At 44.0% G+C, this 22,539-nt stretch overlaps 2 protein-coding genes across 2 annotated transcripts in view; one reads left to right on the forward strand and one right to left on the reverse strand.

Annotated features, from left to right (window-relative positions):
* Positions 1–142: 142 nt before the first annotated feature.
* LOC310942586 (tripartite motif-containing protein 16-like) overlaps positions 143–22,539 on the reverse strand; it is a gene marked incomplete at its 3' end in the record, with an annotated part of 323,438 nt that continues 301,041 nt past the window's right edge. Inside the window, exons 5-6 of the mRNA XM_083907997.1 lie at positions 1,304–2,162; positions 143–267 (exon numbers count right to left, since the gene is read on the reverse strand). Of these exons, the coding sequence (XP_083764123.1) occupies positions 143–267; positions 1,304–2,162 (984 nt within the window). The remainder of the gene's footprint in view (positions 268–1,303; positions 2,163–22,539) is intronic.
* Positions 4,915–21,962, forward strand: LOC310942378 (double-stranded RNA-specific editase B2-like; the record flags this gene model as incomplete). The annotated part of the gene is made up of 11 exons (XM_083907758.1): positions 4,915–4,930; positions 5,023–5,193; positions 15,662–15,766; positions 16,394–17,199; positions 17,650–17,770; positions 18,069–18,243; positions 18,328–18,479; positions 19,323–19,479; positions 19,558–19,739; positions 20,474–20,655; positions 21,762–21,962. The coding sequence occupies 11 exons, from the start codon at positions 4,915–4,917 to the stop codon at positions 21,960–21,962; spliced, it is 2,268 nt and encodes a 755-aa protein (XP_083763884.1).

Genomic DNA, 22,539 nt, shown 5'->3' on the forward strand with positions numbered 1-22,539 from the left:
AACGTCTGCATCACAGGAGGAGGAGAAGGAGGAGGAGGGGGTTGTTTTTCCGTGATGAGGAGAATGTTTTGAATTCGAAATTCATTTAAAAAAAAACGACTTCAGCGACAACAAAATGGTTTTGGTGACGGAGGTCGCGGCGCTAAAACCCCGCAGTGCCGCCGCTACTGCCGCCGCCGCCGATGCTTCTGCTCGGTCCTGTTTTCAAAACAACGGCGTCAAACTGCAGCGCTGTGCCGACGCGGAAGCGGAAGTGGAAGTGGTGCACTTCAAAATAAAAGATAAACCAATGCGTCACTTATAAACAAATATGGAAGAATAAAGAAAAACAAACAACAACCGCAGGCAAACACACGCAAATCAAATAAAAACGCATGTAATAATATGGTTACGCTAACTACAAACAGAGTACATGTCGACTTTGTAAGACTGCGGTTTACGCTGAGGATTCTACGTTGAAAAGAACAACCGGAAGCGTTAGCTAGCTAGCTAGCGGCCATAGCCCGACTTAAACAAAGACAAAATCAGAACCTCGACGACAGATTTTCTTCGTGTTCGTTACGTTTTCATGTCAGACTGACACGCGCTTCATCTGGGGACTGAAAAAACGAGATAATCTGACCAAAAAAACGAGTTTATACGAAGAACATAAACGTCGAAGGAGGGTTTTAAAAGGACACCGGAAACACCGGTTTTGATTTCACAATAAAAGCTCATTTAAAGCTCGACACAGAGAGGTGATTATGAATTGATTTGTATTTATTTGTTATATTTTGTTTATTTAATTGCTTTTTTTAACCATGGAAGTCACGTCAAAGTACTCTACGTGAGTGAGTGAGCTTTCATGCAGTTTCTTCTTTCAGCCACTTGGTGTCACCAGAGCCTCATGTTACTAATAATTCAGATTTCAGAGGAAAGAAAATGAGCATGAAATAAATGATTAAAACTGTCGTAGTGTTTGTCGTGGAGGCTTGGATTATGTCGACGTGGACCACGGAGAAGCTCTGGGACAAAGAAAGAGCATAAAAACCATGAAGGTTTTCTTTAATCCTTTATTTAAAACACAAGAAAACACAAAGCCATGATGGAGATATGTGCAGGTGGAACCCCAAAACAAGAAAATACACCCAATAAATCCTCATAGCTGAAGTCACACAAGTTTCAAGAAAGAAAATATAGCCAATAACAATGATCAAGACACAAAGGACTCGCCCTCAGTGTTTGATTGACAGGTGATCACAGCAATGAGACCAGAGTTTAACTCACTGACTCTTTAAATAACTCAAGACTTACTTGACTTTACAGAACTCTGCTGATTCATCATAATATTTAATCCTGACTCCAGCATAGAGAGGCTGAGTGAACCTGGTCTGGACTCTGTGGATCAGAGTCATGGTGTCAGAGACGCTGTAGAAGGACAGAAGACCTGCTCTGTGGTCCAGGTAAACTCCTACTATGGAGGAAAAACCACCTGAGACTCTAGTCTCGATACCTTCGTGATAAAACTCACAATAGGGAATGTAACAATCTAAAACCCAAGATTTGTCATTGAATCCAAATCGACATTCTCGTGAGTCTCCTGATCTGCTGATGTTCTTGTACGTCACTGCTACACCAACTCCTTCTCTGCTCCTCTCAACCTCCCAGTAACAACGTCCAGTCAGACTCTCTTTACTCAGGACCTGATGATAATCAGTGAATCTGTCTGTGTGATCAGGATAAGACTGATCTAAAGAGTATTTTACTTTTCTGTTTCCCCCAGATAATAACAGCGCTTCGTTTACTGTGTTTGGATCCAGTGTGAGTTCCTGTGAATATCTGAGGAACTCAGCTCTGGTCTTTGGTTCTGGTTCTGGCAGTAAGTCTTTGAAGGTCTCAGTCAGAAGGTCCTGTAGTTGACCTCTGACCTTTGCCACAGCTGCCGTCACGTCCTCAAAGTGTCTCTGAGGTTGGACGTTGATGGTGGACGAGTGTGTAGATGGACTGAGTGCTGACAGTGAGCGGTAGTTGAGGAGAAACTGGGTGTGATCCTCTGAGTTCAGAAGCTGCTTCAGTTCAGCTTCTCTCTTCTTCAGCTCAGTGATCTCCTGCTGCATCTTCCCCTGGACAGTTCTGATTTGACTCACTTCAGTTTCCTGCTGGAATCTGATCTGCTGCATCAACTCAGAGTGTCTTTTCTGCAGGAGATTCATCATCTCAGTGAAGATCCCGTCAATGTCGGTCACAGCTTTGTCAGCCGAGAGATTGGCGGCATTCACCTTCGTATCCAGCATTATCCCATCTACGTTGATGCTGTTGACTCTCTGCTGGATTTCTTCTAGAATCATCTCCAGCTCTCTCTGCCTCTGCGTCCTCTCTGCTGAGACCTGGTTGTGAAGAGCTCCAGTAAAGTAGTTACGAGCGGAGGCGGCGTGGACTTCAGTCTTCTTCAGCTCCTCCACTAAATCTGCTAATAAGGTGTTTTTCTTCCGGTTAGGCCTCCGTTTGAAGGTCTCTCTACACAGAGGACAGCTGTAGATCATCCTCACGTCCTCTTTGTCCCAGTGGTCTTTAATACAGTTCATACAGAAGTTGTGTCCACATCTCAGAGTCACTGGTTTCTTCAGAAGATCCAAACAGATCGAGCAGCAGAATCTGTTTCTCTCCAGCTGATTTCCTCGCTGAGCCATCTCTCGTCTCTGTTCGTCTCTCGTCGTCTGCTCAGTTTGATTAAATGTCGTAGAGTTTGAGATGAGAATAAAGAGGAAGAGTTGACAGGTTTTGCTTCATTCCTGGAGGAGGAGAGGTTTGATTTGTTTGAGGTGTGTCGTGTCCTCGTTTTTAACAACGTCGATTTTGAGAGAAACTGGCAGCGAGTTTGAAAACGTCTTAAAAGAGTGTGAAAGTAACAATCGCTATAATCTCTGTTTATAATCTATGTTTACTATAGCATGTTTACAGCAGGCTTTATAAATACAGACCATAATAATAATAATAACACCAACTCTTCTTCGTCTGATTTTATTTGGTAGTCACGAGTAACAAAGAGCGCTAGAGGAAATGCAGTGGAGTAAAAGTACATCAACTTTGTTACATCAAACAAAGTAAAGTACAGATATATGGCAACTATTTGTACAGTTAAATGTAGTGTACTACTAGTATAATACTATATGATTTATTAGTAATAGGAGTAGTATACTACTACATTTAGTAATAGGAGTAGTATACTACTACATTTAGTAGTAGGAGTAGTATACTACTATATTTAGCGGTATGAGTAGTTTGCTACTATATTTCTGGTTTCCTCGCTGAGCCATCTCTCGTCTCTGTTTGTCTCTCGTCGTCTGCTCAGTTTGATTAAATGTCGTAAAGTTTTAGATCAGAATAAAGAGGAAGAGTTGACAGGTTTTGCTTCATTCCAGGAGGAGGAGAGGTTTGATTTGTTTGAGGTGTGTCGTGTCTTTATTTTTAACATCCATCGTCGCATTTGTCATCACACGGCGAGAGAAGCTGGCAGCGAGTTTGAAAACGTCTGAAAGGCCTTAGATTGAGACAGGAGTGCGAAAGTAGCAATAGCTATAATCTGTGTTTATTATCTATGTTCACTATAGCATGTTTACAGCAGGGGATATAAACACTCCCGTCACCTCCAAGCTCCCCGTTGCTTCATTCCCACTGTCTTGCAGGTTCTGGTCTCCTCCACTGCTGCTTTCACCTGAACAAGGCCTCGCCCTTCCTTCCCCCTGGTGTTAAGGATCCTAACCCTGCTCGGCCTCGTGTGACCACTCCCACAAGGCTCCTGTGGCAGAGCCTTGCATCTGCCTCTTGAACTTCTTCTTCTTCTGCCCTGCATTACCTTCCAGACCTCACTTGGATGGATCACTGCTTTAGCCACCTTCGGATCACTTGAATCCCTGTACTGAACCACTTCTCTGGCTTTACTAACCTTGAATTCCTCCTCCAGGGATTTGCAAGGCGGTTGCAGTTTTTTTGCGTAGAGTGCAATGCTGCCAAGCCATCTCCGGAGGTGGTTGCTGACCCTCCTCTCCAAGATCTCAACTGTTGAGAAAGGGACTGCGTAGACGAGGAGGGGCCCCAGGATCTACATTTAGACATTTAGGGCATTTGGCAGACGCTTTTGTCCAAAGCGACTTACAATAAGTATATTTGTCACAAGAAAGGAACTTTCCATAAGTGCTATGATACAAGTGCTGAAGGTAGGAACCTATTAGTACTTTAGGTTAGTGCTATTTAGGGTCGAGGTCTGAACAAGTGAGTCTTCAGTCTTTTGCGAAAGATGGCGAGCGAATCTGCTGTCCTGACATTGGTCGGAAGTTCGTTCCGCCACTGAGGTGCCAGAGCAGAAAAGAGTCGGGACTTCGTTGAGCGGCCTTTGTTCGCTCTCAGGGATGGCGGTACCAGACGGCCGGCTGAGGTAGTAGAGCGAAGTGCTCGAGCTGGGGTCTGTGGTCTGATCAGTGTTTGGAGGTAGACTGGTGCAGTTCGGTTGATGGCTTTGAAGGCCAGCACCATGGTCTTAAATCTAATGCGGGCCGCAACAGGAAGCCAGTGGAGGTCACGGAGGAGGGGGGTCACATGAACTGGGGAAGAATGCCATGTTGGTAGACCTAGGCTTTAAACTTACCTGGAAGGCCCCACGGATTTCAGCCAGCCATCCGACTGCAGGTTGACTTGACAGATGTGGTGTCTCAAAAACCTTTGCCAGGCTCTTGACTGGTTTCTCTGAGATAGTTGGGATGGCCGTACCTGCGATGTTATACCGGAACTTGTCCTCCAGCTTCCCTTCTCTCAGCAGCATTGATCTGGATTTGATGGGTTTGAACCGCATCCGGGGCCCACTCCACCAGCTTTTCAAGGCCCTTCAGAATCCACCGGCAGCCTGGGGCTGATTCTGTCTTGACTGTGTGGTCATCCATGAATGCCCTGATAGGTGGTTGCCGTTGTCCGGAATTAGTGTGGTGACAATGTCACAGAGATAGTCCACCCTGTGATGATACCGATCTCCACCGTGTGCTCCTGAAGAGACCCTCACCCTGAAGGTCTCTACACCTGCTGGGTACATGATTTTTCATCAAAGTGAGCTGAACCAGCTTGTGTGGAATGGAACCAAACGCATTCGCCAGGTCCAGCCACAGCACCAACAGGTTGCCCTTGTTTCCTCTGGCCTCAGGAATGAGCTGTGTCACCACACCGGTAAGCTCCAGACAGCCTGACCTTCCTGAGATGCCTCCTTCCTGAGAGCAGAGCCTGTCCGTGCTTTTGTGGACGACCTCCCTGACTTCCGTCAGCTGCAAGTGTGTGTTTCCGTGAATATGTAAGTGTGTGAGTGTGACGGTGTGATTGTGTGAGTGTGACATTGTGAGTGTGTCAATGTGCGAGTGTGACGTGAGTGTGTGAGTGTGAGAATGTGTCAATGTGTGAGTGTGACGGTGTGAGTGTGTCAATGTGTGAGTCTTACGTGAGTGTGAGAACGTGTCAATTTGTGAGTGTGACGGTGTGAGTGTGTGAGTGTGACATTGTGAGTCTGACATGAGTGTGTGAGTGTGATGTTGTGAGTGTGTAATTGTTTGAGTGTGACATTGTGAGAGTGACGGTGTGAGTGTGTGTGTGTGACATTGTGAGTGTGTGAGTGTGACGCTCAGGGGGAACAAGGCCTCATGGGAAAATGTGATATCATCTCAGTTTGTCTGTCAATAAAAATATTTAATGAGAACTTTGGTCTGAAATATTCATGGAAATCTGATCGACTCAATCATCACACACACACACACACACCCCCACACACACACTGACTGATCTAACTGTTAGACAGACTTTAACAACAGGAAACCAACGAACCACTCACTCTCCCGCACCAAAGCCCATAGAGAAAACCAGTGATTTTAGCTCACAGGGACACAGGAGCTGCTGGTCCTCTGCGGCCTCGTGTGGTCACTTTGTGTCACTGAAATACATTGGAATGAAAAAATGTTAAAGCTGAATTCTTTAAAATCAGTCATTTTAAGTTAGTGATGGAGGCAGCAGTGGATCAACAACTCCTGTGAACTCCTGTGTGCTGTGATGTTAAAATCACTGGTTTACTCTATGGACTTTGGTGTGGGAGAGTGAGTGACTTTGGTGTGAGCCTCGACGCCTTCACCTGCAGATAAACATCGTCACTGACGTTGATCCCCAGAGAGAACGAGTGCAGGTGGAGCGAGGAGAGGAGGCGTGACGCGATGGAAAGCCACGATAATAAAAAAACAAACAAAGGCGAAAACAACGTGAGATTTTAACGTCAGTTTGAGAACATTGTGATTGACAGGGATTAGACACATGATGCTGATGGAGATAAAGGTTTGGAGTGAGGGGAGATTATGCAAAGTGGACATTATGATGCAAAACAGGAGGGAATAGAAATTACAGCCAATATATATTTATAATAATCTATATTAATTTAGCTTTCCTCTTGTTTAGTTACTGTAAAATCTAATTATTCCACAGTTTATGTGATTTTTTTTTTTACTTTGTAAAATTGATGTGAAATTATTTTTTCATAAAGACAAAATAAATACACTTAACTTTATTTAAACTGACGTTTGTAAACCACTCACTCTCCTCACACCAAAGTCCGTAGAGAAAACCAGTGATTTTAGCTCACAGGGACACAGGAGCTGCTGGTCCTCTGCTGCCTCGTGTGGTAACTTTGTCACAGAGGAATGTCAAAATATAATATATAAATATTTTTAAAGCCGAATTTTACAAAGTAAGACGTTTGGAGTTAGTGATGGAGGCAGCAGTGGATCAACAACTCCTGTGAACTCCTGTGTGCTGTGATGTTAAAATCACTGGTTTACTCTATGGACTTTGGTGTGGGAGAGTGAGTGGTTTGTAAACTTCAGTTTCCTGTTGTTAAAGTCTGTCTAACAGTGAGATAAAGACGTGAACGTGTTCTTAAGACGTCGTAGACTTAAACTGACGTAGATTTGATTCCAGGAGTCTTTTGTTAAAGTGGCTAAAATCAGTTTGTAAACCACTCACTCTCCCTGCACCAAAGTCCATAGAGAAAATCAGTGATTTTAACATCACAGCACACAGGAGTTCACAGGAGTTGTTGATCCACTGCTGCCTCCATCACTAACTCCAAACGTCTTACTTTGTACAATTTGGCTTTTAAAAAATGTAATTTAGTAGTGACACAAAGTGACCACACGAGGCAGCAATAGACCAGCAGCTCCTGTGTCCCTGTGAGCTAAAATCACTGGTTTTCTCTATGGGCTTTGGTGTGGGAGAGTGAGTGGTTTACAAACGTCAATTTTCACCTGCACCTTTTTTTTAATCATTTAGACTTAAATGTCATCATATTATTGTATTTTGTGCATATTTTATTTTTTCCCCACTAATTTCAGTTGCATTTATGAGGTTTTACTCTGTGAGCGACGCTCTGTGATGTCACAGCTGGAGGTGGGAGGAGCTGGAGCTGCAGCTCACTGTGACACGGACACAAGAGAAGCAGCAGCAGCAGAAGAAGAAGAAGAAGAAGAAGAAGAAGAAGAAGCTGTGGTGAGGGAACATGGAGAGGTCAGGAACGTCCAGGAGGAAGAGGAGGAGGAGGAAGAGGAGTCAAGTCAAAGGTCAGGACACGTCTGGTGGAGTTTATTTGGATGTGAATAATAACAATATTATTATTATTATTGTTGTCATTCAAACTCCATGACTTCATATATTGACTAAATATTGTCTTGTTTTTAACCAACAATTAGAGTTAAAAGAACATGTTTGACTGCGTTATTTAACCATAAAACTGCCTTTTTACGACAGGAAACTGAAGTTTGTAAAACCACTCACTCTCCCACACCAAAGCCCATAGAGAAAACCAGTGATTTTTAGCTCGCGGGGACACAGGAGCTGCTGGTCCTCTGCTGCCTCGTGTGGTCACTTTGTGTCACTGAAGTAAGTCTAAATTAACATTTTCAAAAGCCGAATTTGACAGAATCAGTCATTATAACTTAGTGATGGAGGCAGCAGTGGATCAACAACTCCTGTGAACTCCTGTGTGCTGTGATGTTAAAATCACTGGTTTACTCTATGGACTTTGGTGTGGGAGAGTGAGTGGTTTACAAACGTCAGTTTACACAAGGAAAAGTCTGTCGAACAGTGAAATAAAGACGTAAACATGTTCTCAAGATGTCGTGGACTTAATCTGACGTAGATTTAATTAGTTTAAAAAAATCTTTCCCCTTGAAACTGAAGTTTGTAAACTCACTCACTCTCCCACACCAAAGTCCATAGAGTAAACCAGTGATTTTAACATCACAGCACACAGGAGTTCACAGGAGTTGTTGATCCACTGCTGCCTCCATCACTAACTTACAATTACTTATTTTGTAAAATTCGGCTTTTAAAATATTTAATTTAGACTTAACTCAGTGACACAAAGTGACCACACGAGGCAGCAGAGGACCAGCAGCTCCTGTGTCCCTGTGAGCTAAAAATCACTGGTTTTCTCTATGGGCTTTGGTGTGGGAGAGTGAGTGGTTTACAAAAGTCTGTCTGACAGTGAAATAAAGACGTGAACACGTTAATAATAAAAGAAGACACTTGAAGATCAGAGGCAAAAGTGGGGAAAGGAAAAGTTTTCACGAGGCAGAAAATCATTTTTATATAATTATTTAATTTAATTCAGTCTACGTCGCGTACGCACTTAAAAATATCGTCGTAATTACAGTCAACAGGTCGTCTGTTCCAGATTAAACCATTGTTATTCTCCACATGCTAATCCTGAGTAAAACGTGGCAGATTAATCCCACGGTGGCTTTTGTTTTAAATCCACTGGTTGTTTAAAGTGCGTCGACGAGATGATTTTCCACTTAGATTAATGACCCGCTGTGTGTGTGTGTGTGTGTGTGTGTGTGTGTGTGTGTGTGTGTGTGTGTGTGTGTGTGTGTGTGTGTGTGTGTAAGACAAAGTGTTTTCTCTTTGAAAAATAAAAATCCCTCCATTTAAGAGGCTGTGATGCACTTAACTAATGCTTCAATGGTTTCATTCAGACAGGGATTAGATTAAATTACAGCCAGAATATGTTGTTTTCTATATACATATTTATATTTTTATAATAATCTACACTCATTTAATTTTCCTCTTGTTTAGTTACTGTAAAATCTAATTTATAATCAGTAATCAGTTTATGTGAATGTTTTAATTTTATATTTTTTACTTTGTAAAATTGATGTGGGATTATTTTTCATAAAGACAAAATAAATACACTTACTTTGTTTTAGCTGGTAAGCTAACTAGCATCTATCTATCAAAGCTGGTAAGCTAACTAGCATCTATATATCTAAGCTGGTAAGCTAACTAGCATATATCTAAGCTAGTAAACTAACTAGCACGTATCTTTCTAAGATGGTAAATTAACTAGCATATATCTAAGCTGGTAAGCTAACTAGCATATATCTAAGCTGGTAAGCTAACTAGCATCTATCTAAGCTGGTAAACTAGCTAGCATCTATCTATCTAAGCTGTAAGACAACTAGCATCTATCTATCTAAGCTGGTAAGCTAACTAGCATATATCTAAGCTGGTAAGCTAACTAGCATCTATCTTAGCTGGTAAACTAGCTAGCATCTATCTAAGCCGTAAGAAAACTAGCATCTATCTATCTGAGCTGGTACGGCAACTAGCATCTATCTACCTAAGCTGGTAAGCTAACTAGCATCTATCTATCTAAGCTGTAAGATAACTAGCAGATATCTAAAAGCTGCTACGATAACTAGCTGCCTCGTGTGGTCACTTTGTGTCACTTAAATACATTGAAATTAAGAATTTTGAAAGCCGAATTTGACAAAATCAGTCAGTGGATCAACAACTCCTGTGAACTGTTAAAATCACTGGTTTTCTCTATGGACTTTGGTGTGGGAGAGTGAGTGCTTTACAAACTTCAGTTTGCTGTTGTTAAAATGAAAACAGTGAATTTCCCATAAAACAACAGAGTGAAGGAAACAGAAGTTCCTGTCAGCACAAAGTCTCTTGTGTACATCGTGGAATTGCTCCGTTAATCTGGGATTTGGGAACAAAGCGTCGTTTTCTGGCTGTTAAAATGATTTGATTGCCGAGCTTTTAGTGCGGATTATGATTCTGGAGCAAACAGCTGCTCTGAGCGCTGTCTGCAGTTATCTGGGTCCTGGCTTTGCTAAAATATTAGCAACATTAGCTCTCTGTGCTCATTTAACTCAACTGCACCAGGTGCATTTAAATTGTCACCAAATCTGAAATCAGCATCCGATCCACATGAAACTTCTTGTGTTGGTAGAGAGTCTGATTCTGCACACACATTCCAAATTTCATTCAAATCCGATGAATTATGACAGAGATATTTGTGATTATTTTTCAGTTTTACCCATTAAAAAGAAATGGGGATTTCTTGAAATTCAGATCATATTTGCGGCGTCATCGTTGGGCGGATTCTTACCAAAATTGAATGGGAACATATTCAGGTGATCACTGATCCGTCACATAAAATTCAGACTGATCCTGCAGACAGGAAGTTGCTGACAGAAGGACAAACTTACAGGAATAAACACACTTACTTCCAAATAATGATCATCAGTCCGTTGATTTGACAGCAGGCTTCTCTTCCGTTACGTGAATATACTCCGTCTGTGATTACCGTGTTAGTCTGACTAAAAACTGGACTAAAATACAGCAGCTCTGCACATGCTCCACACTTCCTGTCCCTGACCTTTGACCTGGAAACAATAGGAGCAGAAAACCACAGTCAAGTGTTTAATTCGTGAGAATCATTTTGTCCAAATTTGACATTTTAACGAATATTTTGACGGTTGAAAAACAGGGAATGGAGCTTGAGAAAATCGGCGATGTCATAGATCACACGGGTCATACCAAATACAAACAAGCTGATGTCGCCACCTAGTGGAGTGGAGTGGCACTAACAAGAAAGTGTTAGGTGATTTTTGGGTCTAAAAAGTCAGGAAAAACGGCTGTGATGGCCGAGAGGTTAAGGCGTTGGATTCGAAATCCAATGGGGGTTTCCCCGCGCAGGTTCAAACCCTGCTCACAGCGAGTTCCTCATTCTTGTTTCCAATCTTTCCAGACGTCAGGAATCGTGGGATTGATGTGCGACTCTGGAACGTATCTCACAAGGTTGTTTTTATCGCAGTCGGTCGAAGTTTCATCCAAGAGGCTTCTTCTTGAGTTCTGTAATACTTTACAATAACTACATTAAAGAAGTCCTTTATTTGTACATCTGACGCTGTGAGCCAAAAACATTGATGTTCTACGATCTTTGAAAACTGTTCTGCTTTGAAACTTCCCCAGGAATAAGATAAGACCCAGACAAGTTAATTCTGGGAGGAGCACACTAGGTGGCGACATGCGCCCTTTCAGCTTGTTTGTATTCTGCATGATTTGTGTGACCTAACGGATTCGAAGACAGTGATGACGAAATTTGACTAGATGTGACGCGGATTGACGTGCAACTCTTGAACGTATCTCAGAAGGTTGTAATTATCGTGGTTGGCTGAAGTTTTAAAGCTTTCTAACACTAAATAAGTCCATTATTTGTACCTCTGACGCTGTGAGCAGGGCTCGAACCTGCGCGGGGAAACCCCATTAGATTTCAAATCTAACGCCTTAACCACTCGGCCATCACAGCTTCTTTTGCTGCTTCTAAAGACCCAAAAATCAGAATCAGCACCTCTAAGTCCGAGGCCATGGTTCTCGACCGGAAAAAGGTGGCTTGCTCCCTCCGGGTCAGTGGAGAGTACTGCTCTGTTGCGGTGAAGAAGGAGCTGAGCCGAAAGGCAAAGCTCTCGATTTACCGGTCAATCTACGTTCCTACCCTCACCTATGGTCATGAACTTTGGGTTATGACCGAAAGAACAAGTTACAAGCGACTGAAATTAGTTTTCTCCGCAGGGTGGCGGAGCGCTCCCTTAGAGATAGGGTGAGGAGCTCTGTCACCCGGGAGGAGCTGAGACTAACAAGAAAGTGACTTACCACTAGAACTCCAGTGATGATAAATGTGACGATACGATTTGGTGAAGAGATATTTGGGTCTTTAAAACCAGAAAAATCAGCTGTGATGGCCGAGAGGTTAAGGCGTTGGATTCGAAATCTAATGGGGGTTTCCCCGCGCAGGTTCGAGCCCTGCTCACAGCGTCAGATGTACAAAGTATGGACTTTTTTAGTGTTAGAAAGCTTTGAAACTTGTCCAGGAATAAGATAAGTCACCACCAGTGTTTGTTCTCCAAGACCCAGACAAGGCAACTCGGCGTTTTAGTTATTGGAAGTCAGGATTTCCAAATTCAGCATTACTGTGGTAACACTCCTGTCCAATCCTGGTAACCACTCGGTCGAAGTTTCCTCCAAGAGGCTTCTTCTTGAGTTCTGTGATGCTTTACAGTAATTACACTAAACTCTCGTCGTACAGAACAGTTTTCAAAGATCGTAGAACATCAATGTTTTTGGCAAGAAGGACGGTGGCCAAGGTCAACAGTGAAGGTGTTGGACTAGAGATCCAATGAGGTTTATCTGTGCAGCCACCTAGTGGAGCGGAGTGGGACGAGCAACAGAGTGACTTCACACTGGAACGCCAGTGTGAAGTCACTTTCTTGTTAGTCCCACACCGCTCCACTACCGAGCGTAGCCGCCTGCCAAAGTCGTTTTGGTCTGTGATGTCATAGGTCACACGGAACATGCCAAATACAAACAAGCTAAAAGGGCGCATCTCGCCACCTAGTGGAGCGGAGTGGGACTAACAAGAAAGTGTTAGGTGATTTTTGGTTCTAAAAAGTCAGTAGAAACAGCTGTGATGGCCGAGAGGTTAAGGCGTTGGATTCGAAATCCAATGGGGTTTCCCCGCGCAGGTTCAAACCCTGCTCACAGCGAGATCATTGTGCTCCTTTTAGATCATTATCGACACCAGAAGTCGTAGTGTTGATGTGAGACTCTTGAAAGTATCTCACAAGGTTGTTTTTATCGCGGTCGGTCGAGTTTCATCCAAGAGGCTTCTTCTTGAGTTCTGTAATACTTTACAATAATTACATTAAAGAAGTCCTTTATTTGTACATCTGACGCTGTGAGCAGAGTTCAAACCTGTGCGGGGAAATCACATCAGAGTTCATAATAAGATATTTATATTCTGGGGAAGTTTCCCCAGGACCTTGACCACCGTCCTCAAGCCGAAAACAATGATGTTCTACGATCTTGGAAAACTGTTCTGCTTTGAAACTTCCCCAGGAATAAGATAAGACCTAGACAAGTTAATTCTGGGAGGAGCACACTAGGTGGCGACATGCGCCCTTTCAGCTTGTTTGTATTTGGCATGATCTGTGTGACCTAACGGATTCGAAGACAGTGATGACGAAATTTGACTAGATGTGACGTGGATGACGTGCAACTCTTGAACGTATCTCAGAAGGTTGTCTGAGGCCTTTCCTAATCAAGTTTCAAAGCTTTCTAACACTAAATAAGTCCAAACTTTGAACATCTGACGCTGTGAGCAGGGCTCGAACCTGCGCGGGGAAACCCCATTAGATTTCAAATCTAACGCCTTAACCACTCGGCCATCACAGCTCGTTTTGCTGCTTCTAAAGACCCAAAAATCACCTGGGATGAGAATCAGGACCTCTAAGTCCAAGCCCATGGTTCTCTACCCGAAAAAAGGTGGCTTGTCCTCTCCGGGTCAGTGGAGAGATCCTGCCTCAGGCGGATCGGGGCAGCGTCCGCAGTAATGCGGTCGTTGTATCGCTCTGTTGTGGTGAAGAAGGAGCTGTTTTTTTACCGGTCAATCTACGTTCCTACCCTCACCTATGGTCATGAACTTTGGGTTATGACCGAAAGAACTCCAGTTATGATAAATGTGACGATACGATTGGGTGAAGAGATTATTGGGTCTTTAAATAGTGTAAAAACAGCTGTGATGGCCGAGTGGTTAAGGCGTTAGATTTGAAATCTAATGGGGGTTTCCCCGCGCAGGTTCGAGCCCTGCTCACAGCGTCAGATGTACAAAGTATGGACTTATTTAGTGTTAGAAAGCTTTGAAACTTGTCCAGGAATAAGATAAGTGACCACCAGTGTTTGTTCACCAAGACCCAGACAAGGCAACTCTGCGTTCCAGTTATTGGAAGTCAGAATTTCCAAATTCAGCATTACTGTGGTAACACTCCTGTCCAATCCTGGTAACCACTCGGTCGAAGTTTCAACCAAGAGGCTTCTTCTTGAGTTCTGTAATGCTTTATAATAATTACATTAAACTCTCGTCGTACAGAACAGTTTTCAAAGATCGTAGAACATCAATGTTTTTAGCTTGAAGGACGGTGGCCAAGGTCAACGGTGAAGGTGTTGGACTAGAGATCCAATGGGGTTTATCTGTGCAGCCACCTAGTGGAGCGGAGTGGGACGAGCAACAGAGTGACTTCACACTGGAACGCCAGTGATGATAAATGTGACGATACGATTGGTTGCAGAGATCGTTGGGTCTTTAAAATAGGCAAAAACAGCTGTGATGGCCGAGAGGTTAAGGCGTTGGATTCGAAATCCAATGGGGGTATCCCCACGCAGGTTCAAACCCTGCTCACAGCGAGTCAGGAAAGTGTCTCACGTAGTTCCTTTTGTGGTCGGTTGAAGTTTTGAAGTCTTTCTTGAGGAAGTTTCGACTTCGATTCAATAGGCTTCAACCTGTAACAGGTTGTGATGCAGTTTTCACAAGAATGACACTAAATAAGCTAAATCATCGAGACCGATACGGGATTCCGAGATGGTGACCGCGTTGGACTAGAGATCCAATGAGGTTTCTCTGTGCAGGTTTGAACCCTGCTCACAGCGTCAGTCAGTCTGTGATGTCATAGGTCATACAGGTCATGACAAATACAAACAAGCTGAAAGGCTGCATGTCGCCACCTAGTGGAATGGAGTGGGACTAACAACAAAGTGTTAGCTGATTTTTCGGTCTAAAAAACCAGTAAAAACAGCTGTGATGGCCGAGTGGTTAAGGCGTTGGATTCGAAATCCAATGGGGGTTTCCCCGCGCAGGTTCAAACCCTGCTCACAGCGAGTTACTCTTGCTCCATTCAGATCATAAGTGACATCAGTGGTTTGTAGTTGATGTGCAGCTTGGAACGTATCTCACAAGGTTGTGTCAAGATACGAAAACATGAAATCAGAACTGGTGACATCAGCGGCTCTTGAACGCATCTCAGAAGGTCGTCATTATCGCTGTCACAGGGTTCGACCCTGCACAGATAAACCTCATTGTCTAAGATAAGACACCAGTGTTTGTTCACCTCTGAGTCGACAGAGTCGTGGCGTTAAAAGTAAAAGGCAAAAAACAACAAAGATAATCGGTGAATGACAGAAGAGACTCAGAGAAATGAAACCAGAGTTTCTTCATGCGATCACCGTTAATGAACCTTATTTAATAGATTAATGAAATTAGGCATGGACTGTGTGTGTGTGTGTGTGTGTGGTCTGACAGCTGTGCATAATCTCATTATCTACCATCATGAATGGAAAGTTGGTTTCATTAACTTCTAATAATGTGAAGTGTGTTTTCTCAAGGTCGTCGGTCGTGACCGGTGATGATCTTTGTTAGAGTAGAATCAGTTTTGTTATTTATGTTATAAAGTTATAAATTCCAGTGTTTAAACCACCGGATTCAAAGAGTTTCTGAGTCAGATCAAAGAGAACCAGGATGGCCGAGAGGTGAAGGCGTTGGACTTAAGATCCAATGGACAGATTGTCCTCGTGGGTTCGATCCCCACTCCTGGTAAACTGTTATGACTTTGTGGTTTAGACCAATCAATGTGGGTCAAAGTGGTGTCTAAAGCGGTGCTGGATCGACTTTGGTCTAAAACTAGATTTAAACCAATTTATTCCCAGACTAAAACCAGTTAAATCCCATTCGACTGACATTTGCGGAGTATCTTCCTGGAGCAGAATACTTTGCATGCTTAAACTGGATTAATTCCAGATTTAAACCAATTTGATCCCATATTTAAACCAATTTAATCCCCGATTAAAACCAGTTTATACCCATTCGCCTGACATTTGCCCGACTATCTTCCAGGAGGATAATACTTTGTGTGCTCAAACCAGTTTAATCCCAGATTAAAACCAGTTTAATCCCAGATTTAAACCAGTTTAATCCCAGATTTAAACCAGTTTAATCCCAGATTTAAACCAGTTTCCTCTATTGTCCAACGTGAGTTTCCATCACAGTAAAACTGAGGATAAAGTGTTGTTGGGTCCATGTTCACATGAGTAAATCAGGGCCTTAACGAACTCCTGCTTCGCAAATCTTTGGACAAACAGATATTTGTTGAAAGCAGAAACAGTTGAAAATGTCGTATTTGCTAAAAACCCACGCTTGCTAACGTTGACGATGTGTCGACAGGTTCGAGTCTGGAGGTGAAAGAGAATCATCAAATCCAGGCGGACTGCGATCTGCTCGCTTTTCCCAGACTCGGATCGAGAGCGGCGAAGACGAAGCAGCCACTGCTGGACGCTAAAGATCGACCGCGCTGCCAAAGCAGGAGTACGGCAGCGTGGACGGTGGCTCGGAAGAACGCGGTGGTTCAGCTGAACGAGTTACGACCCGGGCTGTGCTACGAGGTCGCGTCTAAGGCCGGCCCCCTGCACGCCCCGGTGTTCGCCGTCGCCGTGGACGTGGACGGCCTCCGCTTCGAGGGTCGAGGTCCGACAAAGAAGCGAGCGAAGACGAAGGCGGCGGAGTTAGCGCTGCGGTCCTTCGTCCGGTTCCCGAACGCGCCGCAGGTTCGCGCCGCGGCGGGGAACTTCGGCGGCGCGCGGACGGACTTCACCGCAGACTCGGAGCCCGAAAACCCTCGCCGCGACTCTTTCTCCGGCGTCTACGACCACAAACGACTCGTTGGCCTCACAAATCCAAAACGCCGAGCCCTCGCGACGTCGTCGCCGCCGCCGCCAGAGCGCCCGAGTCCGGTGGTGCTGCTCAACCGGCTGCGACCGGGTCTCAGGTTCACGTGTCTGGCGGAGAGAGTCGGCGGCAGGCCGGCGAGGGGTTTCGTGATGGCGGTGGCGGTGGACGGCGGCGTGTTCGAGGGGTGCGGTCGCAGTAAGAGGCTGGCGAGGGCTCGGGCGGCTGCAGCCGCTCTGCAGACTCTGGGACCAGAGAGGAGGATCCTGACGCTCCAGGTCAGAGACAAACACCTGCTGCCTCAGGTAAAAACACCGCAGATAACACGCGTTTCCTGCCTTTAAGATCGTACGTTAGCTCAGACGTCTCCAGGGTCTAAGGACGCACTTAGAGGTTGTAATCAGTGAAAAACAAAATGGCTGCCGGGAAAGAGACACAAAGAAAAACAAAGGATTTTTAGCCACTTAACAAAACAGTTAGCTCATAAAATCTACGTCAGTTTAAGTCTACGACATCTTAAGAACACGTTCACATCTTTATTTCACTGTTAGACAGACTTTAACAACAGGAAACTGAAGTTTGTAAAACCACTCACTCTCCCTGCACCAAACCCCATAGAGAAAATCAGTGATTTTAGCTCGCGTGCACACAGGAGCTGCTGTATCACTTCTGGTGCTAGCTGCTAATGTTAGCATGCATTCATAATAAGATAATTGTTTAACTCACTCATTAAAGAACTCTTCTTTTTCCCGCAGTTTTTCGCAGAGTCCGTCTTCCACCTGGTGAGGGACAAATACGCAGAGTTGACGGCCGATCGTTTGGCGATGCCGCACGACCTCCGTCACAAGGTCCTGGCAGGGATCGTGATGACCAGAGGTGAGAGGCCTCACTGTGTAAAACCACTCACTCTGCCGCACCAAAGCCCATAGAGAAAAGCAGCGATTTTAGCTCGCGAGGACACAGGAGCTGCTGGTCCTCTGCTGCCTCGTGTGGTCACTTTGTGTCACTGAGTTAAGTCTAAATTGATGGAGGCAGCAGTGGATCAACAACTCCTGTGAACTCCTGTGTGCTGTGATGTTAAAATCACTGGTTTTCTCTATGGACTTTGGTGTGGGAGAGTGAAGAGTGAGTGGTTGTGATTGGAGGATTCCTCTTCATCCTCTTCCTCTTCCAGGGTTTGACCTCAGATCAGCTCAGGTCGTGTCTCTGGCCACGGGGACAAAGTGTCTGGACTTGGACGCCGCGAGCGACCACGACTCGACGCTCGGCGACTGCCACGCCGAGGTCGTCAGCCGGAGGGCGCTGCTGAGGTTCCTGTACTCTGAGCTGGAGCAGCTGCTGCTGCTCGGGTATGAAAACAACAACAACAACACGGTTTGTTTCTGTTTCTATTTAAATGTGAATAATCACAATCATCTCCGTTCTCTCTGAAGTGAGTCGGCCGACGACGAGGAACGATCCATCTTTGTCAGAAGTGAAGGGGGCGTCGGCCTGCGACTGCGCGACGGCGTCCTCTTCCACATGTACGTGGACTCGTCCCCGTGTGGAGACGCTCGACTCAACTGTCCCTATGAGACCAGGACATGTGAGACATGTGAGACATAAAGAATCTGTCATCAGTCAACGTTTGGATATTCTTTCCCAGACTTAAACCAGTTTGTTCCCAGATTAAAGCAAGTTTAATCCCAGATTAAAGCAAGTTTAATCCCAGATTAAAGCAAATTTAATCCCAGATTAAAACCAGTTTAATCCCAGATTAAAACCAGTTTAATCCCAGATTAAAACCAGTTTGATCCCAGATTAAAACCAGTTTAATCCCATTCACCAGACGCTTATCTGACTATCTTCCTGGAGGAGAATACTTTCAGTGCTTAAACTGGTTTAATCCCATATTTAAACTAGTTTAATCCCAGATTAAAACCAGTTTAATCCTCCATTAATCCCATACTTAAACTAGTTCAATCACATATTAAAACCAGTTTAATCCCATTCGCCCAACATTTGCAGCCTATATACATAGAGGAGAATACTTTGCGTGCTTAAACCAGTGTAATCCCAGGTGCAAACCAATTTGATGCCAGATTAAAACCAGGTTAATCCCAGATTAAAACCAGGTTAATCCCATTCACCTGACTATCTTCCTGGAGGAGAATACTTTGCATGTTTAAACCAGTTTAATCCCTTATTTAAATCAGATTGAAACCAGTTTAATCCCAGATTGAAACCAGTTTAATCCCAGATTAAAACCAGTTTAATCCCAGATTAAAACCAGTTTAATCCCACTCACCCGAAGTTTATCTGACTATCTTCCCGGAGGAGAACACTGTGTGTGCTTAAACCGTTTTAATCCCATATTTAAACCAGTTTAGAAATATCTGATAAACAGTGGACTCAGAGATTAGAACGATAACGTGAATTCTTGTGTCAGATTCCAGCAGGAAGTTTCGCTGTCACCTCAGAGTGAAGGTGAACGGCGGCGAGGGAACGCTGCCCGTCACGCCGCGCAGAGCGACCAATCAGAGGCAGGACATGGCGTCGCCGTGGAAACCAGCGCTCACGATGTCGTGCACCGACAAAATGGCAAAGTGAGTGAGTCGTCCATCCAGAAAAACCCTAAAATGTCTTTGTTTTGCTCATTTGTTTTTAAATGTTGGTCTGAACAGGTGGAGCGTCGTGGGCCTGCAGGGGGCGCTGCTGTCCCACCTGCTGGAGCCAGTTTACCTGCACAGCCTGACGGTGGCGACGCTGAGTCACACAGGTCACCTGAGCAGAGCCTTGAGTCGCCGCCTCGCCGCCATCAAACGCCTGCCGTTTCCGTACCGACGTCAGCGGCTGCTGCTCAGCTGTAAGCTAACCCTTAGCCACGCTGTAAGCTAACCCTTAGCCACGATGTAAACTAAAATAAAGTGATTTTAGCTTTGTGTCACTGAGGAATGTCTAAATTTTAATCCCAGTTTAATCCCATATTAAAACCAGTTTAATCCCATATTAAAACCAGTTTAATCCCATATTTAAACCAGTTTAATCACATATCCACAACAGTTTAAACCCATATCTAAACCAGTTTAGTCCCATATTTAAACCAGTTTAATCCCATATTTAAACCAGTTTAATCCTGTATTTACATTAGTTTAATCCAATATTCAAACCAGTTTAATCCCATATTTGAACCAATTTAGTCCTATATTTTAACCGGTTTGATCCCAGATTTAATCTCATATTTAAATTAGCTTAATCCCATATTTGAACCAATTTAGTCCCACATTTAAACAAATTGGATCCCTGATTTAAAAATTAAATCACATATTTAAACTTGTTTAATCCCAGATTTAAAACAGTTTAATCCATTGTTTAAACCCGTCTAATCCCACATTAAAACCAATTTAATTAGCGAACAATTTATTTAGCGAACACTAAATAATTCCGTGTAAAAAAAGGGTGTTGCTAACACTGACCTCAAACACCATTTTAATCCCAAAAACTGAAACTACGACACCCAAACATACACAAACATATCAGAGTATTGTTTCAGATTATGGTCGACTCAAACATCACCTGTGGTTTTCCTCGTGGTCTCAGGTCTGAGCAGCAGCGACGTTCGTCCAGCAGGGAAACCTCCGAACATCAGCGTCAACTGGAGCTGTGGTGACCGAGTCCTGGAGGAGATCAGCTCCTCCACAGGCAGGAGGAGGAACTGCGGGACACCGTCGCAGCTCTGCAGGAAATCACTGTTCGCGCGCTGGCAGCAGCTGCAGCTGCAGGTTTGTCCATGATAAACAAACACTGGAGCAGCTTCAGCTACGACGCTAACTCCACAACACCAACAATTATACTTCTTATTTTATTATTATTATTTGCCAAGATTTAGCAACAATCTGTGCAGATATTCTACTCCATTTGCTATAAAATATATGAATGTAATACACTTTCTCTCCAGAAGGGTGCAGCCATCTCTAAGTAGTGACGTTATGAAAAGAGAGTTAGCTGCTAACGTCAGAAACACTGTTGTCATAGTGTCGAGCGCCATTAGCTGCTAACATCAGAAACACTGTTGTCACAGTGTCTAGCGACATTAGCTGCTAACATCAAAACACTGTTGTCACAGTGTCGAGCGACATTAGCTGCTAACCTTCAGAAACACTGTTGTCAAAGTGTGTAGCCACATTAACTGCTAACATCAAATCACTGTTGTCACAGTGTCAAGCGACATTAGCTGCTAACATTAAAACACTGTTGTCACAGTGTTGAGCGACATTTGCTGCTAACATCAAAACACTGTTGTCACAGTGTCAAGCGACATTAGCTGCTAACATCAAAACACTGTTGTCACAGTGTCTAGCAACATTAGCTGCTAACATCAAAATGTGGACTGTCACATGCTTAGCAGCTACAGTAGCGAAGGCTGGTGCTAAACTCATTATTTATCGCAACATTTCTGCGAGAAAACTTGACTTAGTTTAGCCAGATAGCGTAGCATTAATGTTTGACAATAGGAGTTAGAAAAAGTTAATTTTCACCAAAATATCTTAAGATTGTTAGCTAACGTCGTTAAAACAGAGTCACCTGGTGGCCAGTTTTGTCATGTGTTTTTTGCTCTTTCTGATTATTAGCTCTGTTTTAGCTCCTATAATGATGCTGCTGTACGTACGTGTATACACCAACATCATCATCCCGTCAGTTCCAGGCTCCTGCGAGCTAATCTGACCGCAGCAGAGCCATAATTAACGTTATTAGCTACGGCTACATTAGCGTGTCGCAAATGTCGGCCGAGTGTAACGCGTCCATTTTCACGGGGACAGGTGTTGAGTTATTTTTAGCAGCGGAGTCAACGTGAAGGTGACCGTCTCCGTCTCTCTTTAACGCTCAGATATCGGGAGCAGACGTTACCACGGAGACGTACGGTGGATCCAAAATGGCAGCTGGACGCTACCAGAGGGCGCTGCAGCAGTTCACTGCCGCCCTGCAGGCCGGAGGTCTGGGGACGTGGACCCGGAAATCTGCACAGCCGGATCACGACAGTGGAAAAACTGTGTTTCCAGTGACAGATGAGGTTTCTACGAGACACTGACAGACTGGACTTTGGTGTGGGAAAGTGAGTGGTTTTACAAACCTCGGTTTCCTATTGAGGAAAACTCTATTAAACAATGAGATAAAGAAGCAAACGCATGTTCCCGGTTGAGGACGGACAAAGTATTGATTACTTCTGGAAAGTATGAGTTGCGATAAACGTTGTTAGCTTAGCATTAGCGACAAGTCATAAGACGCAGCTCAAGTAACTTTTTAACAACTTGCAAAAAAATGGCTTGACGTCGAGGTTCTGTGAAATCAGAGCAGGTAAAAAACACAGTTAATCCTGGAATGTGTGTGTGTGCTTTAAAGAATTCTGAAATATTTAATCCCTTTAATCCCAATCTGTAAAGGAAATTTAACCCAAAAAACCAAGTGTTTGACTTCACCCACCGACCGAGTTCATTCTGTGAAAATGACTCACCTTCAGTTCACCGTTGTCACTCGTGTTCGTGGAAATGCGTTTAAAAAATGAAAGAAGAGTTGGTGAAACTGTAAATGTGGCTCCACAGGGTGAAGATATGCTGCCACCTAGAGGACGATCACCTGTATTACAACATGTGGAGTCATTACTGTTA

Source organism: Microchirus variegatus, assembly GCF_963457635.1.
Source record: "Microchirus variegatus genome assembly, chromosome: 21".
In the NCBI taxonomy this organism is placed as follows: Eukaryota; Metazoa; Chordata; class Actinopteri; order Pleuronectiformes; family Soleidae; genus Microchirus; species Microchirus variegatus.